This window comes from Equus przewalskii, chromosome 26 (assembly GCF_037783145.1).
Source record: "Equus przewalskii isolate Varuska chromosome 26, EquPr2, whole genome shotgun sequence".
In the NCBI taxonomy this organism is placed as follows: domain Eukaryota; kingdom Metazoa; phylum Chordata; class Mammalia; order Perissodactyla; family Equidae; genus Equus; species Equus przewalskii.
The window spans coordinates 29,052,881-29,072,731 of record NC_091856.1 but is presented as its reverse complement, the minus strand read 5'-3'; the positions used below and the strand labels follow the sequence as shown (position 1 = coordinate 29,072,731).

Below are 19,851 nucleotides of genomic sequence, written 5' to 3'. Positions count from 1 at the left end.
TTAGTAGACCCGTATTACCCAAAAAATGCATTTGATTATTATATTTTGAATTGTGCCAATACAAAATGTGGAAAATTTTTTTCTTTCTTTTGTATAAATATCTACAAAATATCCTTAATTTTGCCTCTTGGTCCACAAATCCTAAAATTGACTCTCTGGCCCTTTACAGGGAAAGTTTGCTTGTCTTAGAGAGTGAAGATAAAAAGGCAGAGGGAGCCTGTCATGTGCCAGGCAGTGTCCAAGGGCTTTATATGCTCTGCTTAATTTTCACAACAGCTCTGTGAAGGTTTATACACATTATAGGATTGTAGGATTGTTGATTCATCCTAGGATTATTTAATTTATCCTCGGATTGTTTAATTCTTGAATTATTTAATCCTATTGATAAGCCTAGGATTTTTATTTAAACTCTATGAGGCAGATACTATTCTTGTCTTATAAGTGGGGCTCAAAGAGGTTACATGACTTGTCCAAAGTTATATATCCATGGTAACAGTTTTGTATCCTTTCCTCTGCCGCTGACACAAAGCCAAGACACTGAGCCGTCGGTGCTCCTTTGACGGGAGAGCACCCCATGCCCTGACTCTGAATTTGTAAAGGCTCATCGGACAAACTTGAGCCTCGCTTGCTTACCCAGTTTCTCTTCCTAAAGGATATGAAGGACAGAAAATGACAAGAAGGGAGAAAGAATGACAGGACTTACTAAAGGCAGTGGAAAGTGAAAACTGGCAAGAGGTGACCAAAAATGAAAGAAAACAGAACAAAAACTATTAAAAAGCAGTTCAGGAACTGAGAAAGCCCAGTAGTCTGGCAGTGCGCCAGTATTTTGTGGCAGGACAAAGAGCCTTTGCACCCTGAGGAGATCAGGATATTCAGTCCTTAGAAAGATAAACGTGATAACACAGTAATTTATTCTCCTTATTCTCTAATACAGGAGGAAACTTTGTAATATGGAATTTTAATGCTTAAAATGGAAAAGGTTTTTTGCACAAAGGTCACCCTGGCTCTCTGCTGCAAGGATTCTGGATAGATGAGGTTTCGTGTGTTGTAATTTCACCTCCCAGGAGTACTTGCAAACTCAAGCTTGTCACAAACTGAGGACAAAACTTCCAGATACAGAACTTGTTTCTTGTCTACCTCTCTAAAAACTAAAGAATAAAATTCAACCAATATTTGGTTACTGAAATGCCATACGATATTTTGTTAGAACAACTTACACATGAATTGAAGCATCAAAAGACCTCATAAACCATTGTTCTGAATTCATCTCCTGAGTACACATAAGCATTTCTGCTGCACAGGGGTAGAATACTTGTCTCAAGGAAAAGCACTTGTACAGTTGTTTGAGTTGCAAGCTGAACTAGCCATTTGTTTCATGGAATGTCGTTTTTACTTGCAAGAATGACTGACAAACCATAGTTATCCAAACTTGAGTATTTAGCAGACATCTGCTTGAAAATGAAGGAAGTGAACCTGTCACTTCAAGGAAAACAAGTGCTAGTATTTGATACCAGTGATGAAATTCAAGCTTTCAGGTGAAAATTAGAATTTTGGAAAACTTGTATCCATCGCTGTGAGCTTGGCTTCTCATTGCTTAAAGACTTTTCTGATGAGATCAGTGCTGATATTAATGAATGTGATTTTTTTCACATCGTAAAATGAAATGTGTCAACGGTTGGAAGATCTGCATAACTCAGTGACCCGTTATTTTCCAGCCTACTGCATGATGCCACAAAACCATGCAGGGCGAAAGATGCATCCAGAATGTAAGACAGACCAATGGATTTTAATGTGACAGAATACAAAACATTTATTAACGTGGTTTTAGGTTCCACATTGCAACTAATCTTTCAGAGACTACCATTTATCAAATTTGGTATACTATCAAAGAATATTTGCGAAGAATGTTAAAATATGCCTCCATTTTCCAAAAACATATCTGTGTGAGGCTGGCTTTTCTTCATCTGCTGTAACCAAAACTATATATCACAACAGATCAAATGCAAAAGCAGATCAGAGACTGCAGCTGTTTTCTCTTAAACCAAATATGAAAGAGATTTCAAAAATATAAAATGTCACTCTTCTCATTAAACTTGTTTGGGGAAATATAAGGATTTTTCCATTTAAAAATAAGTTTTTCATGTTAATTTATAATGAGTTTATTTCTTATTAATAAATATTTTTAAAATGTCTTCAGTTTTGGGGCCAGCCCGGTGGTGTAGCGGTTAAGTGCGCACGTTCCGCTTCGGCAGCCAGGGCTTCACCAGTTCGGATCCCAGGTATGGACGTGGCACCACTTGGCAAAAGCCATGCTGTGGTAGGCATCCCATGTATAAAGTAAAGGAAGATGGGCACGGATGTTAGCTCAGGGCCAGTCTTCCTCAGCAAAAGAGGAGGATTGGCAATAGTTAGCTCAGGGCTAATCTTCCTCAAAAAAAGTCTTCAGTTTTAATTTATAATACCATAAATATTGATAGATATAATCCACATGAACAAAAGCTTTTTGTGCTCCTCAATATTGCTGAAGAGTTTAAAGGGATTCTAAGACCAGAAAGGTTGAGAACTGCTAATCTAGTGCCTTGAAAATCATCTTAAGAAACTTAGCCTTTATTCCGAGGACAAGAGGAAAAGAAGCACTGCAGAGCTGTAAGTCGGGGAGTGGCGTGGCCAGATGTGTGCTCTAAAACGATGGCTCCTGTGGGTAGACGTTTGGATGTGAAGAAGACGTGATCAAAAGTAGGAAAACAAAAGAGGAGGCAACAGATGGTCAGGACCTGGGTGAGGGCTGTGGTCACAAGATGGACGGAAGACGGAAGTGAAAACCATTTAGGTCACCAAATGCCTGGAACTTGGTGAGTAGTGAGGCCTCCAGCTGAGCTCACAAAGCTTTCGATTTAAGGGGAAATGTTGACGCCGGTTCTGGACATGCTGCACTGCGGGCCATGCGAAGATGGCCTGTGTACTCATTTGGCTCTGAAACTCCAGAGAAAGGCCTAGGCCAGATATCTGCTTTGCGATCATCCAACGTATGAGTCGTAATTAAAACCTAAGGGGCAAACCTAACAAAGGAGAAATGTAGATTTAGAAGACATGAGGGTCAAGAATAGGACACTGGGGAAGACCATCATTTAAGAGACAGATGAAGGACAAGAAGGTCACAGAGGAATGTAAGAAACGTTGACTAGAGAAGTCAGCTGAAGAATCAGGTGACTGTGCTCCATGGGAGCCCGAGGAGAGAGGAAATCAAGAGGCATCGGTACAGCTGAGAAGCCAAGCAAAGTAAAAGCCACAAACTATCTACTGATCTCTCAGCGTAGAGGGCGTAGTGACCTTAACAAGAGTGTTTTCAATAAATTAGATAGAGGAAGGAGGGAAATCACATTGCCTGGGGAGTATTTATAATCAGAGAGCCTTAATTATGTTTATAGGAAAGAGCCAAAGAGTGAGGGGGGTTGAAAGATGCAGGCAGAAGTATGGGTCAGACTCAAGCCCTGCCTCAGAGGTCGGGGAGGTCGTGACAGTTCCCCAGGCCTCTGCCACTAGGGGTGCTCTGGGCGGAGCGCCAGCCTTCGCCAGTTGAATTATACATTGAACCGAAGCTCCTACCAGCAGCTCAGAACTGCCACTTACAGTGGAGACCGGATCTGAAGAGGGTTTTCAGCCCAGAGACCAGAGAATCCCAGCCCAGCCTTTCCTCCAGGGCCTACAGAAAGATACAGCCTTGCCTAAAAGAGTGTGTGTTCCCATCTGTTACCTGCAAGAAATCCAATGAGAGCTTTCCAGCCCTTTCCAGGCCAGAGGAGCAGAAAAGGTCAGACCCTGGAAACCCAGTTTTAGAAAGTACCCATGCCTGATGTAAAGGAATTGAGAAAGAATCCAAATCCTCAAAGATGTTCTTCATAACCTTATTTATAATACTGGCAATTTTCTAAGTAACTAAATGCCCCACAGAGAACTGGGTGGCATGAACCATGTACACATCTGTTTAATGTTGAAATAAAATGCGGCCATTGAAAAAGAGGGTTGTAGAGACTACATGGCGACAGGGAAAGGCCTATGGTAAGATGTTAACTAAAAAAAATTTAGCCACAAATTTTAGTGTACAATCTGATGACAACTGTGCAACAACAGTCATGTGAGAGTGACTAGAAAAGAGATCATGGATGTCACTGCGCCAGAGTGTCGCTATCATAGGGGTGGAGTGTGGAGGTTTGTCCTCTGTCTTGTAAATTTCTAGTAATTTAAAAATATATTTTATAATTTTTTAATTGAAAAGAAAAAAGTTATTTTTGGCTTTCCTGGCAAGTGGTGACGCCTAGGAGCAGCCTCCCTTCCAACAGTCCCCTCTGTTCCACGTGCAGGGCAAGTCTGGGAGCATTTCTTTTGCAGGACTGTCCACGCCGCTGTTCCTCTCTGCCCGTGCTGGCCCATCCTGTGAGAATAGCTTCGGAACAGCCCCTCCCCTCAATTCACCAGAGGAACCTGTTTTTTTCAGCACAGCCTCTTGTTTAAGTTAAAATTCATAATGCAGAAGATAAATTATAGCACAAAAGCTCAAACATCTCCACTTCTGACATTTGTGCTTCTCATTAGTTTCTGCTCAGTGTTACATTCCATCTCCTCTGTTTCACTTGGAAAAAAAAATACATAAATGTAAATACATTTATATACATCCAGATTTCCATTTGAGTATTCAGAAGCAGATGTATAGTTTCAGTGTCTGCCCTGAGCGTGTGACCGGTCCTCAAATGCCACGTTTTATACCCCATTATATTGTATTTTATTCCTACAGCTCTGTAAAAGCTGGTCTGCTCAAAGAAGGCCCAATTAAAAACAAAATCTTCAAAGTAATGAGCATTTTATCTTCAAATATCAGTTCCGTCACAGTTGTAAGAGTGATCACCACCACCATTGAGCCCGCTACATCCAAGCACTGTGTGAGACGCCTGGCGGATGCTGTCTCCTCCTTTTCAGCCGGGCAGACCTGGGCTCCAGGAGGGACAGTGCCCTGCTGAGGGCCCAGTGCAAGGACACGGCAGAGCTGGGATTTCATCCTGAGTCTCCCACTCTGGAGCTCACCCGCTTTCCCCTCTGCATCCCAGGCTGTCGTCATGCCTTAGTTTCCATACAGAATTTAACAGTCCAAGCAAAATAATTTGAACTAATTGGAACATTAGACTTTGCGTTTTCTTTTAAATGACACGGACATCTCATTTTTTCTCATCTGACATTTTTACCAAGACAGTTTGCCCCTATGGCTTACCCCTTCCTATGAAAGCCGCCAATGTTCTTTGTATTTCAGGGGTAACCTGCCCACCTCTGATTCCCTCTAACACCCAGGACAGATGCCCTGGTAGCTCCACTGAGGAGGTCATTTGACCCCTCTTCCTCGTGTGTCTGAGGTGAGCCTTGAGGTGCCTGAGACTGATAAGGTGTTTGAGAGCAGACTTTTCTTTCTTGTGTTCTTAGTCTGTTCTGTTGGTGTTGAAATGCCGGTGGTCCTTCTTCCCAGACACCTCTAGTGGAAATTTACCACGTAGCATAAATTACTCATGTTTATTGATAGATTCGTTTCCAGCAAGCGGTCAATTAACTTGTGACACTTCAGTATATAGGTTTTGGAGTGGGTGAAATCATCTGCTTATTAACTGTCACTCTATTGTAGAGGAATCTCCAAGTCCTGCCAGCATTACCTTCTCCGTAGTTCACACGTCACTCCCCTTCTCAGCATCCTTTTGCCCCCTTGTCCAGCTCAAAATCTCATACCCTCCTACCTGGATGACTGGGGCAGTTGGTCTCCCTCCCTGCCTCCAGGCCCCAGGGAACCACAGTTTGACCGTTCACTTCGCTGCCCAGCTTACAGCCCACTAGTGGCTCCCCTCAGCTGGTGAATCCGGCATTCCCGGTCCTTTGTGCCTGCCCCGTGTCGCCTCCTGCCTGCCCACTACATGACCCTGTCTGCTCGGAGCTCCCCCAGAGATTTCCTGCCCCTTGCCCCTGTGAGCTTGTCCATGCTCTGTCCTGACCCTGCTGGTTGTTCTCTGGCTCAGCCTTTACCTGGCTGACTTTCTTCCTCCTCCAAGACGGCTCAGGTGTCACCTCCTCCAAGAAACTATCTCTGATGGCCCTGTCGCGTCCAGGCCAGCCACCTCCTCCTGGGGTCTCCACGGCAGCTCCCTGTGATTACCTTCCTCTTAAGCTTCATCATACTTGACTCTCAGCATTCATTTCTCTGGCCTTTGCACTAGCCTGTGCTCCTGGCAGGGCCAGAACTGAGTAAAACTGCCCTTCTGGCCACCCAGAGAAAGAGAAAAGTAACAGAGAAAAAGAGAGGAATCTCTAGAGTGAGGGAAGAGCGCCTCAGAGCAAAAGCTCTGGAGGAGTGAGTGGAGGCCGTGCTCATGGCTCCAGGAGGGGTGAAGACAGCTACTGCTGTTAACCTCAGCTTATCCAGGAGAGCTCGCCCTTGCCGTCTTCCCACAGAGCAAGAAGAGACCGTCTGCCGTGGCTGTCCCACCACACCCTAACCCCGTTGTTAACACGGCCCTGTTAACACATTGTAACACCATCCGAGAGGGCCGATTTGTTGAAATTCACATCTGAGTCCTCCAGAGGACGTTCCCTGTCTTCTCTCAGTGGTGGGAATGTTTTCACTGGAAAGGACAAATAAATCAGAGGCTTCGGAGGGATGGTGAGGAATGGGACGCCTCATCAATCCTTCTGCTTCCCTCTTCCTCTGGCCCGAGTGCTAGGGACAGGCAAGGGACACACACAGCCCCCTAGCCCAGCAAAACACAGAAGGTGGAGTGTTTGTGCTCAGGTTGCCCGAATATGCAGCCTTGCAGGACTCTTGGCTTCGGACGGTTCCTTTTAGTTTTCCGTGTGGCTGTCGTGCAGATGAACTACAGGCCTCCCCTCTGTGCGCCCGCAGTTGACACGCTCCACAGGCACCGCCATCCCAAGGAGGGTTCCTTCCAGAGGCTCCTGGCCCGTGCAGACTGCGCCTCACAGATGCCGAGTCGAGGGTCGGCTCTACCGAAGAGTGTGGGGCAGGCTTTAATGGGGCCCCGGGTGTCACGGCGGGGCGTACTCTAGCACCTTGAGGGTTGGTTTGTCAGTGATGCGCGGGAGCAGGTGGTTTAGACAGTCCGTGAGGTCACTAATCACAGTGGGCAGTGAACCCCGAAGCTTCAGGCGTGCAGGCCTCCCTAAGACCTTCTGGTCCTTTCTAGCCCCAGGCCCTGGTGTCTGTGTCTGTCATGGCCAGGTGTCAGCAGTAAGGCCTCTGGGAGGGGGTGTCTCTGATTGTCCTTCACAGCCCTGTGACCTTCATAGAGGGCTCTGCACAGTCACAGCATGGCCAACAAAGGTATCCTCATTGTCCTTCCACACAGTGACGTCACCAAGACCCTTATTCCAAGATGGATCCTGTGAAAATAAAGGAGCACACACGCATACACATACATATGTACACAAATATAGTTGCATCTATTTATATGAGATGCACTTTCTTATCAGAAACAAGTAATTTATATATTAACAGAATGATTAACTTCCAGCTAAGAATTCTAACAATTTAGTACCACTATTTAGAAGCAGACTAAATTTGTCAAGTAACTGAAAGTGAGGTTTTTCAGAAATTATTAGCTAATTTTTTCAATATAGAATTTATAGTCACAATTAGTATATCATAATGATGTTTCCAGGATAAAATACCAGCAGCTCAACTTTTCTGGCCACAAATGTACCACATATATCAGTTTATTTTTGGAGATCTGAAGAATTAGCTACTGTAAATAAAGTCCCCAAGAAGATTTCTCCGGGAAAGAGGTGAACTTACAGTAATATGGGTGATATATTATTAATTAATAACTGTGACCAGCCAGTGCTCAATTAAAAGGACAATGGATGAGCAGGCCGTATAGAAAGGCTGTGCTGAATTTCAATCTTACCGGCACTGAGATCTGCCGAGCGACTAAAGGCTGTCTCTGAGGCCCTTTGCAGGAGGCCTCTGGGCTGGAGACGTCACCGGCTGCTCCTTGGTCTGGGAGCGTTTGCTAAGCACCGACCGCATGTCTTGGGAGCAATCCTCCTTTGGTTGCCAGTAACGGAAACCAGCTTCAAAATAGCTTAAGGAGAAAGAAGACTTTCCTCGAGGGCCACCAGGGTCCCCCAGACCCAAGGACAGCATGAGCCGATGGGTCAGGGAGTGCTTCACATGGGACTCAGACAGGCTCAGGCTGGCCTCTGTGTCTCTGTTGAGAGGAGGGAATCTGATTGGCATGTGTGGTCCAAAGGACAGGCACAGGGAGTGTAGACACGACTGCAGGTGTCATGATACGGTAAGCAGGTTTCTTTGATGGGCCGTGTACAGTGTGGAGGCCACATGAGAAGGGTGCCTAGAAGTGGAGATAAGAAGACCCGCCCAAGGAGGGGCCAGTTGAGCTGAGTCACCCAGGATCCGCCGGTCTTCTCCAGATAGGTCAGTGAGAAAGAACATCCCAGGCGTGGGCCCATGGGAGTGGGCAGTGTTGTGGGCTGGCCCATGGCATGTGAGGACAGTGGAGTGAGAGGCCAGATGAGGAAGCAGTCCCAGAAATGACAAGGTTACTCTGAAGGTGGTAGGAAAGGGGTGTGGAAGGATTTGGATCCGGATGGCATCTGTGTGTGCAGAGGATCTGACCCCCTGAGGTCTATCTGCTTTGGGAAGTGCCAGCTTTCCCCCTCCAGTCCACCCATCCTTCCAGGGTAGAAGTGACCGGAGGCCCTGGGAGCGGCTTCCACACGGGGCCACAGAGCAGGACTCCCCCTGCCGGCAGGAGCCAGAGCTATGGAGAAGCCCCGTAATAGCATTACTCTCGGCCTTTCTCCTTCCTGTTGCTCATTTATTTGCCTTTAAGCACAGTTATTTTATTTTCAGAGTAATAATTTGGAGTTAATTGGTCTTCTACCTTAAACTACCACCTTTCCCGTGTAATGATTGTGAAGTAGTTCCTAAAGCCTTCCTAACGTGGCGCTTCCCTGAACGCACTCCAGAGTGGAATGGGACCTAACTAGCCATGTGAAATTGTTCTGTTTTACTGAGCTACTCCTGGGAAGAGTAGTTGTCACACAGCCTCCACTTGCTCTCACTTGGACTGGAATGATAAGGGGAGAACGTGGGGGCCTTCCCCATGAGTAACCCACCAGAGCCCCCCAACACTGCCTTTTCTCTCTCTTCTCTCTCCAGGTCACGCAATATTTAAACTCACGTATCTAAGCAATCACGACTATAAACACCTCTACTTTGAATCTGACGCTGCTACCGTCAATGAAATCGTGCTCAAGGTGAGTGCTCCTTCTGGGCCCAGGTATAGGGGTGCAGAGCTGGCCGCAGCCCCCGCGTCTCCTGGCACTGGACAAGGTCCCGGGCCGGGTTTGCAGAGGCGGAACTTGCAAAATGTTTGTAGAAATATTGCATGCTGCCTCGCGGTCACTTGGCTGTGAGCACCTGTGCCCTGAGCCCCCTGCAGGTCAGCGGCTCTGCAGCCATTTCAGCCAAGCAGGCCTGCCCCCACCCTCCTCCCAGCCCATTAGTAATTCTGGTTCTTCTGTATTTATTTATCCTTTTCTGCACCATTTATTTCCTTCCATCCTTTGTCAGGAGCTCCTTGAGGCTCCTGGAACAGACTCTGAGGAAATTATTGTTATCATTTGAAGATACATGAGGTAATATACTCAAGATAATTTTAGCAGCCTGTTCTAATATGCCCCACTTTATGGTAGAATTGTGTGTTACCATATCTCCGCAGTGCTCACTGAGCACCTCTGGGTGCCAGGCTGGTCCTGCAGCCACAGACCCAGCCCCTCCCCTCAGAGAGCTTTTTCCCTGGCAGAGGAGACAGACAGTGAACATGAAAATTAGAAAGAGATTGTTAAACGGTCACCAAGGCGCCATGCGGGTGTGTAAAGGGTAAAATGATTTGGTGTGGGGAGGCAGGGAGAGCTGAACCCTGAAAGATGGATGAAAAAGCACAGATTTTACCAGAGGAGAGAGAAAAGGCATTTCAGACAGGGAGCAGCCTGTGAAGGGGCAGAGAGACAGGGCAAGCACAGTGGGGCCACACGGCTGCCCGCAGGCCCGAGTGGCTGGAGCAGAGTGAGGCTGGAGGGGCCAGGCCCCACAGACCCTCGCAGAGTGGAGCTGGGCCTTGGAGAGCTCCCCTGGGGTCTTGTTGGTTCGGGAGGTCTGGGGTAGGGCCTAGATGGTGCATTTCTAAGAAGCTCCCGGGTGCTGCCCAGGCTGCTGGTCTGTGCACCACACTCCAGTAGCCCTGGACTCATGGTTTTCAGACCTCCAAATGGAGAATCCTTTCTTCAAGCCAAATCTTATGTAGACTGATGAGATAGGAAAACAGCTACTTTGGCAGACCTGGGCTTAGAGCCAGAGGGGCACTCCCCACCCCTAGTTGTGTGACTCTGGCTCGTCACATCAGCTCTCGGGGCCTCAGTTTCTCTGCCTGTAAAGTGGGATCATGGTAGCAACACTGCCCCACCCCAGCAGAGGGCTGTTAGAGCACAAATCAAGTGAGAGATGGTAAACCTGCTAGATTATTATTCGTGCTCTTCTTCAGAGTAGAAGGCATCAAGTAATAATAATAAAAGTAGCTGAGCTGCACTTTGGGATTGCAGAGCGCACGACCTTGGCTAGGCCCTTTGCACCCATTTCATTGAATCTTCACAACTCTCTGAGGTAGTGACATAAAATTGTTCCCATTTCCTAGATGAGGACTGAGACTCAGAAAAAAAGTAACTTATCTAGGACCATGACTGGCAGAACTAGACCTTGACCCCAGATTCCAGAACCCATGCTCCTAACCCTTCAGATGTGTGTAGCCTTAAGGAGTTGAATGGGAGGTTTCAGCAAAATGGAAGTGTTTTACAGAAATATTTTGAGGCAAATTCGTCATGGCTGCAAAGATTTTCAAAAGTAGTAGGTGAGAATGAAAGGATAAAGCTTCTGGGAGACAGTTTGGAGCCGAGGCAGGGTAGCCTGGTCAGTTGGGTGGAAGGGAGATCAGAGTCCCTGTGGCCCAGGCAGTGGGGACAGAGTGCCTGCCTGGAGTGCTTGAAACCAGCAAGCTGAGAGTTACTTGTCAGGTTGTCACGAGACAGCGCGCGGAACCTGTGCAGAGGTTTGGGACTAGGTAAAGAAATATTCCATTCCCCCGTCAGGGGCTGGGCTTTTTTTTATAGCCAGCATTAAAATATTCAAGACTTGAGAAGGATTCTAGTAAAATTATAATCCTGTGTTTGACATCAAAATAATTTTCACAACAGCAGATTGATGACAGAAACACAGGTTTATGACTTCAGTATGAGACTGTGGAAGAGCAAGTGCAGAGAAATCATTTTACAAGACCAAATGCTCTCTCGAAGCAGGTGCTTTTCTGCAAAATCCCTCAGGCCTTTCACCTCCCCTAAAATGTCTGTTTTCATATCAAAATGTTTGTAGAAATATTGCATGCTGTGCAAGACTCCAGGAGAGTCACACTGTACCCAGGACTGATTTACTTAGAGAGCTAATGACCATGATCCTGATGGAAGATTAAATTTCACTTCTCCTATCTCTGATTTTTATAGCAGTTTAAACACTTAGCCTTGTCTGCCGTTCCCACCGTGTCTTTGTGAGCTTTGCACCAACACCCAGTGGTGGTGGCCCCGGCCCTGTGTCCGGGAACTTGGCAGAAATGTTTCCTTTGGAGCCTCCTCAGGGGTCAGAGTTAGACTCAAGTAATCACGTGGTGGTGCTGGAATTCAGGAGTTGTGTGTAAAATGAAAGCTTTGGACTGAAACGGAAGGGAGGAAACAAGGGCCACAAAGTCAAAGAAACTATGAGGAACAGGCAACGCTCCATCAAGTTATTTCATCTCAGCGTCTTTCCCCCACGTGGAAATAGTAATGGCTCCCGTTTATTGAGCACCGACTGCATGCAGGCCACTTTATGTACATTATCTCTCATCTGGTCTTCACCACTGCCCTGCAGAGTGTAGACATTATTATCCCCATTTTGTAGATGAAGAGATCGAGGCCCAAGGCCACAGAGCGCGTGAGGGCAGAGCCTCAACTGGAACCGAGCCCTGAGGAATTCCAGACCTACCCCTCCCACCCCAGAAGTCGTTGAGCTAAGCCGTGTGTGGTCCCTAATTCTGCAGGCTCTACGATGACTCTCGGAGGAATCATTGGTCTCTTCAATCGAGTTCTTCTCGTGATCGAGTGATGGAGGCTGTAGCTTTATTGACCATGAAAACTCCCTATATTTTTATGCCTTAAGCTGTAAAATGCATTGAAAGTGAAACCTCTATAGTGCATAAAATTGTGCAAGTTTTAAGCCATAGCATATTAACCAGCTAATGGCAGACCAAAGGGCGTTTTTACCTTTTGATTATTACGTTAATCTTCCATTAAAATTATCTATGTGATTATCACAAAGGACTGAAGATAATAAATTTAGGGAATAGTTGGCTTGTTAAGGATCATTTTAAAATGCTTTTGTCAAGTTATATGTGCCAAAAATATACTGAAAACACTGGGTTGGCTGAGTGTGCAAACACTGTAATCCAGAGATCGCTCTTGCTAAGAACAGTGAGACCGCCTATTTCCCTGCAGTGTCTGTGCTGTCCCAAATCGTCAGTGGCCCACGGTCTCATGATTTATTGCTCTCAGCTGGTCACTTGGCGAGGCAGTGGGCCGAGCATGTCAGGCCTTCTGTCCTCACACACCATCCTCTCACGCCTGCTGCCGGTAACCATCAGAGCAGAAAGTTCGGAGGGACACGGCGTTGGGGCCTCGGCACCCTGGCAGGCGCTGTCCCGGCTGCCACCCCGTGCCTCGGGCTCTTTCTCAGTTAGCAGAGGCCTCCCCACTCCTCCGGGCGCAGCACATGGCCCACAGAGTAGAATCGGCAGAGGTGGTGGCTGGTTTCACTCGCCAAAAATGCTGGGGTTTCTAGTCATAACTTTTAGATATTTGAGAGTAAAGAGAGATGGTGTTTGTTCACAAAAAGCCCAGGCAGAGGGTGGCTGGGGGTGGGGGAGGGGTGGTGTCTCAGGAGGTGAGGAGCTGGGTGCTTCTGAGGAGGCCGGGGGCCTGGAGAGCTGGAAGGTGTGTTACCCAAGGCCCTGGCCCAGACACTTAGTAGCTTTGTGACCTTGAGTAAACGACATTACCATTCTGGTCCTCGGTTTTCTCGTCTGTGCAGTGGGGATGATAGTGGCACCCATCTCATGAGGCTCTCGTGAAGGTTTAGTGGGTTCATCCTTGGAGAGCACGTCAGCGCTGCTGCTGCTGCCTGGGCTCGTCCTTGGGCCCCCCAGCCTCCCCTCGACTGGACACCCCTTCGCTGTGGTCTGCTGCCATGCCTCAGTGCCTGCTGCTTCTCCCCTGCCCCTTGTACACCCCAAACTCCTACTAACTCTCAAACTCAGCATGTTCAGGCCCTCCACTGGCCTCCCTGCCCCACACCACCCTGATAGTTACCCGTTCCTTTGTGCGTCTGCTGTATCCATTGTCACACTTGTCACACTGTTGGACACTCACTAGGCTGTGAGCTTCTCAGCACAGGAACCAAGTCTTACTTTTTCCTTGTCCCTTGAACCAAGCAGGGGGCCAGGCTCAGACATGGCAGGTGCTCAGTAAAAGGTACTGGTGACAATGACTATACATGCAGCTGCCACCCAGCACGTGGCAGGTCCACACATGGGGATGTGACAAGACCCCAAGAGACTTACGTGGGAGCAGCGGCATGCAGGGCGAGCTCCTCGTCTGTGTGGTGACCTGCAAGGCAGCCAGGCTGCATACTTCCCACGGGGCTGTCATGGCTCCTCTCCCAGCTTTGACCCTGACCTCTGGGTGATCCTGGTCAGCTCGGCCCTCTTCCCTAGGCCTCATTTTTTATCACGTGAGCCTGGCAGGTAGGGTGCTTGTAAGCGGTAAGTGAAAGACCATAGTTGGCAGCTCTGGGCCTGCTGGTGGCAGGCTGAATCTAGAGCCTCGTTTTGGCTTGTTTTTCATCCTTGTGATGTTCTCGTCTTTCAGATGAGAACGTGGGGCTGAGGGAAGTTATGTGTGAGCCCGAGGCTCAGCAGGTGAGGAGCAGAACCAGGAAGCCCGGTGCACAGCCTCCTGGGAGGCAGCATGCGCTGAGGAGGGAAGGCAGGCTCTGGAATCAAAAAAGCCCCACCACTGATGACTCCGAGACCCAGACGGGCTGCTTGTCTTCTCTAGGCCTCTATCTTCTGTCGTAAAGTGGGCTTCGGTCCCCGCCGGCCAGGTCACCGTGATGACTCGACTTCGTGTAAGGAGGGCACTGGCCCTGCGGGCCCCCAGCTGCAGGCTGGCCCTTCCTTCCCTTGCCCGGGCGGGCAGAGTGGCTGGGAGTGACTGGGCTGTGTCCTCTTGCTCCCTAGGTTAACTACATCCTGGAATCCCGAGCAAGCACTGCCCGCGCGGACTATTTTGCTCAAAAACAAAGAAAACTGAATAGACGTACAAGCTTCAGCTTCCAGAAGGAGAAGAAGTCCGGGCAGCAATGACACTGGCCTCCAGCCTCAATCTGTTGCCGTAGCTCAGAGCCTGCCTGCCAGGGCCAGGTGGCCCTCGAGCCCACCCTGTGCCCTGCAGTCCTCCAGGGGAGGCCAGCCCCGGCTCACAGCACAGGGCTGGTGGGCTCTTGGGGAAGGGGAGCACCCCTAGAACGGAGCTGGGGACATTTCCACGGGACCGGAGCCTGGGCGGCAGTGGCTTAGATTAGCAGTGCCCGGGGGGCCAGATGACAGCAGAGGAGCCCGTGCTGCCCCGCCCTCTTCACTGCCCGAGGATGTACATAGCCGTGCCAGCCGTCTCCCTGCTACTTGATCAAATTTCTTAAAACAAATGAAGAACAAAAATGTACATTTCTTTTTTTCCTTTTAATAAACAGGTGTACTCTTTATCATGGTTGGTATGATGGACCATTCTTTGGGGCAGAGGATTGATTATGTTATTCTCTTTAAAATCTGTTCCCATATTGAACAGGCAGATTGGAAAAGCTATGGCTCGATTTCTCAGAAGAAATGTTTAGGGCTTAGTCAATAGTCTTAACTATACCATTTGTTTAAATGAGTGCATTGCTTTGAGGATAGTATCCTACTAAAGTTAGGAAGGGGCACCTAATGATGTGTGTCTGAGGCTGCCATCTTCCCCTTCAGGAGCCTTCTCTCCTGGGCACATCCCAGTGCCTCTGATTTCAGAGACGCAGGACTGTGCGAAGGCGTGGGCGCTGGGAGGCTGGGGCGGCGGCTGGTCTTCCAGTCACACTGAGCTCGGGGCTGGAAGGGGGCTTTTCCATTTCTTAAATAGCCAGTGTGTGTCTCAGCTAGCAAGTAGACCTGCATGTGGATTTTCCCTGGAGTCGGAAGAGTCTCGGCTCCCTTCTTCCTCTCCTCGCAGTGCCTGCCGCTCTTCACTGTATCAGGGAGCACAGTGAGCAGAGACAGGGGCGGGGGCACAGGGAGCCTGCGCCACGGGGTCCCCTTCCTGCGAGGGAGGGCAAGGGATCAGGCGTCCCCTGACACCACACCTCTGGCTACACCAGATGCCTCTGCGGTCCTCGCCAGCCCCTCCAGTGTCCCTGCCAGGGTGACGTCCTTTCACGCTGTCCCTGGCCAGGGTCGAGGACCGGGTGTCTCACTGAGGACCTGCATTTCAAACAGTTTTTTAAATTGTCGTACAGGAAGAGATGTGAGGAAAACAGCATCTCAGAGCCGAGTGGGTTTCTTTGCACAGGGGTCATTTTAATGAACTCCTCTCATTCTGATCCTTGTTCAGCCAACAGAAGCATCCTTTTCTAATGTCTTCCATTCCTACCCACCCCAGAAACAAAAGAAATATTATTTGTAGCTTGCTATCTGTATTTGAATTTTTAGCAATTTTATATTTAGATATCTTTGAAAAATGTAAATGACTAATTTGGTCATTAAATCTTGTGACATATTCAATATTAAAATAAAAGTCATATAAATACTTTGGTTTGCATATTGCTTTGAATTCTTGAAGTCTTGAATCCATTATCCTGAAGACATTGACTCTAGGTGAATCACTCTGGGTGGTGACAGTTGCTGGCAGTTGACATGGTACCAAATGTCTCTAAAATGCACCGTGGGCCTCCCTAAATGCTGAGCAAGACAGGATGAGCCTCTGCACTCAAGGGTGACATTGAAACCATCACCTCCTCCACTCACAAAATCAGCACCGTTCTCATGTTGTGGAATAGAGCACACGTGGTTTATGTAAAACCCGTGTCCACTGGAAGGAGTAATTTACGGAGAACACTGTGACCACCGCCCAGGTCAATCAAAGATCCAGACGATTTAAATCAGGTTTTCTCAGCCCCTTTCACACCGTGCTTGTGGATTTTAAGATAAGACCGTGAGCTCCTCAGGGACAGGCTTGACCTAGTGGGAGCTCAGCGCCCCCAGGTAAACCGAAGCGCCCCTGCGGCCGCCCTGCCGGTGCAGCAGCATCTCCTGCCCTGGCTCCAGGGGCCCCACCCGGCGGGTATCAGCTCACGACTGGGACTTCGCCAAGTGTGGGTGGCCTGACAGCCTGGGTGCTGGGCCCTGGAGCCTGCTGGGTGCCAGGCAGGCTGTGCGTGGCCCTTTATAAATGCGCATGAGCCCGTGTCACTCCCGCAGCGCCTCTGGCAGGTCCTGTCGTCACCTCTGTTCCAGACCTGAGGACTCAGGCTGGGAAGGGTCTCTCTCACCTTTTGTCCAGGACACCGTGACTGACACCGCAGCTCGCTCCTACCCGCTGGGCTCTGCCCGCCTCAGCCAGCGGCCTTGTGGCCCTGTGCCAAGCACTGCCTCCTTGGGGCCCCAGTTTCCTCATCTGTAAATGAAGGTGCTGGATTAGGTGACCTCTGCAGACCTTTCTAGAAAATGTCTTAAATGTCTCAGAATCACAGTCTGCCTTCCAATGGTTTCTTTTTGCCAAAACTTGCAGCAGCTTCTCTGCTTCTGAATGAGAATTCTGGGAGTAGAGAAACACTGTGAGGTCATTTACTCCACCCTCCTGTCTTGGGGCAGTAAGTCCAAGTTCCTTCCCAGAGTCTTTGAGCCTCTGCTTACATACCTCTAGCAACGGGGCACTCACTACCGTTCAGGTCAGTGCTTTTCCTTGTTGACCAACTTGGTCACCCTTGGCTGACCTTCAGTAACAGCCTGCCAAAACTTTCTCAACACTGTGCCACTGGCCTCTGCATGTTGGACCCCTCTTCCCACTCTGAGCAGCAGCTGCCTCCTAACACTCTTCCTACCTGGGCCCGTAGGCCCAGTGTCACTGCTGCCCTGGAAGGCCCATCAGCTGTTGGGAGACCACACTGACATTCCTCTGAGTCTTCTCCTCTTGGGTTAAAAAGCTGGAAGGTGATCCCCACCCTTGTCACCTCCCTGAAACCCTGCCAGCTGCTGCTTTGGGTTCCCTCTCCGCAGGGCAGGGACTGCAAAGCAGCGGGGCAGAGAGGGCAGCGAGACCCCACAACGCCGAGATGCTTACAGTCTGGTGAGGCAGGAGGGGGGCAGGTGACCCCCAGGCCACACCACAGGGAATGCCATGGAGGCGCTGTGGGGACAAACATGGACCTGGAAGGCGCCAGGCAGAGGAGCCGGGAGGCCGGGGAGAGCAGCCGGGGCAGACGCTGGAGGCCAGAGGTGTGGCGCCACAGCCCTGCAAGGCCGGGGCCCTCATCAGCCCCGTTGGAGCGGGACACTTGCAGCTTCCTGTACCCTGCACAGTGTGACCTTCCCCTCTTGGAGCTCGAGGACACCTGTGATGAGGTGACACATGGAGCCGAGGACGAGGACAGAGGATGGGGCGGGTTGGGGCTGCGGCCCCCCTCCACACTCACCCCAGGAGGGAGCCGCCGTGGTTTCTCCGCGCCCCAGGCACAGCATCGGCAGCTTTTGTTTCCCAGTGGGGTGAGCCTGGAGGCCGCAGTGTGGGCTGAAGAGGGAGTCCCGAGGCTGGAGGAGCCTGAGGCTGGAGGAGAAGGGGCTTGTGCCTCTGTCCGAGCCAGCCCTGCCCAGCCACCCGCGCCCTGCACCCCAGTGCCCACATCGGTGTGAGGCCCAAGGGGCCACCAGGCCCTCCGTGGGGGTAGCCCTGGCAGGACCGGCTGCCCAGCTCCTGGCCCGGCTCCTGCCAACTGACTCTTGCTGTGCTGCCCCGGGGTGCTCTCCTTCTCCCAGCAGTGAGGGAGAACGGGAAGCAGAAGGGAAGGGAAAGTGGGGGCTCCCCCCCAGCTTGAACTCAGAGGCCCAGGGTGCGGACTGGGGCCCAAATCCCGGCTCCCCATGCCCTGGGCTGTGAGCTCAAGCACGGCACATTGTGCTCCTGCCTCTGAACTGGGGATAAGCAACGGGCTCCATCCCAGAGCTCCCCACAGGGATCAGTCTGTCCGAGGGGGGCTAGGCCCCCCCGGGGCCTGGGGCCCTGGAGTGCCCATCTGCATACCCCTGAAATCATGTCGTGGATGACCACAGGCAAACATAAGCTAAGTCAACTCTCCATTCTTCTATCCGTGCCTGCCCTCTGCCTCTGATGAAGCTCTCAGCTAAGGTTAGTTACTATTTTATTAACTATTTTCTTGGTCCATCCTCACACCCACCTAATCCTCATTCTACAGATGAGGAAACTGAGGCAGAGAAGCACAGTCCCTCATCTGAGGCCATGCAGTTGGGAAGCGGGAGGGTTGGCTCTCTGGCCTCCCCCGCACCGCCCCGCCAAGCTGTCCCCAGCCTCGCTGGGCCTCCGTCTTGGCCGATGGGGCCCAAACGGCCCAGATCCTCAAGGCTCCACTGATGCCCCACCGGGGTGACCCAGCTACTCGGAAAGCAGCACAGGAGAGAGAAGGGTTAAACCAGGCTTGTGCTCCCTCCAGACACCACTGCTTAAATGCAAAATCCCAACAGGGTGGTGTTGCCGGAAAAGCCCCAAGAGTGATTTGTGAAGTCTCGAAGGCCCGTAATCTCGTCAGCGTAATGGGATTATATTTCACCTCGCCAGGCCTGTTCATTACCCATGTAAACTCCGCTGACAGAGGAAAACTTACATCAGCCAGGCAGCGGCCCTGCGACTTGCCCGCTCTCCCTCCTGATTAGACAAACAGATGCTGAGGTCTGGAATGAAAAGCTAATGTGCCCATTTATTCATTTTTCTGACAAGTCACAATAGATTTTTAACTGCCAATGAGTGACGTCCCGGAGGTGCGGCAGCAGGGAGGGGCCCGCCAGCAGCGAGTGGTCATTTCTACCGCCCAGCCCCGGCTTTCTCCTGGGACCAGAGCTGGCTGCCAGGCTGAGCCACTCTCCTCGCTCTCTGGCCTGTGGCTGTGGCCCAAAGGGTGGGAAGGGCTGTCACTCCCCAGAGGGGCCCAGGGGGCCTCCTCAGGGCGACCAGGACACAGTCACAGAGCCCTGCCCTTGTCCAGCCGGGTGACTGAGGACACCTTTAATCTCTCTCAGCCTCAATTTCCCTGTCTGTAAAATGGAGACAGTAAGAGCTCATCTCAGTGGTGAGGGTCCAGTGGCTGCAGTGTGTTCAGCTTCTACACGGGGTTCCCTGGGATGGCCAGCCCCAGTCAGCACCCCCGCCTGTGCTGGGGAGAGAACAGTCACCAGGGCCAGGCCCTCCCTCAACCGAGACCTGTGGTACGATGGGGCTTTGCAGACGGGCTCCTCACTCGCTGGGTCACAGGGCAGCAGAGCTGGCAGGCGGAGGGTGCCTGGAGCAGAGTGGACTCGGGGAGGGGCAGCTGGGTCAGGGACCCCTGCT

General features: G+C 50.3%; 1 protein-coding gene across 32 annotated transcripts in view; it reads left to right on the top strand.

The window, feature by feature from the left end:
* The window catches only part of MAPKAP1 (MAPK associated protein 1), a 225,504-nt gene extending 210,533 nt beyond the window's left edge, over nt 1-14,971 (top strand). For 23 of the 32 annotated variants that reach the window (XR_011533591.1, XR_011533589.1, XR_011533594.1 and 20 more), the window contains 2 exons: nt 9,230-9,327; nt 14,448-14,971. Coding sequence is in view for 26 of the 32 variants with exons in the window: in XM_070596497.1 (XP_070452598.1) it covers nt 9,230-9,327; nt 14,448-14,573 (224 nt within the window). In the remaining 6 variants the exon portion in view is untranslated. Of the gene's footprint in view, nt 1-9,229; nt 9,328-12,055 lie in introns of all 32 variants that reach the window. The other 9 variants (XM_070596501.1, XM_070596498.1, XM_070596487.1 and 6 more) reach the window with 5 other exon arrangements.
* Nucleotides 14,972-19,851: the final 4,880 nt, after the last annotated feature.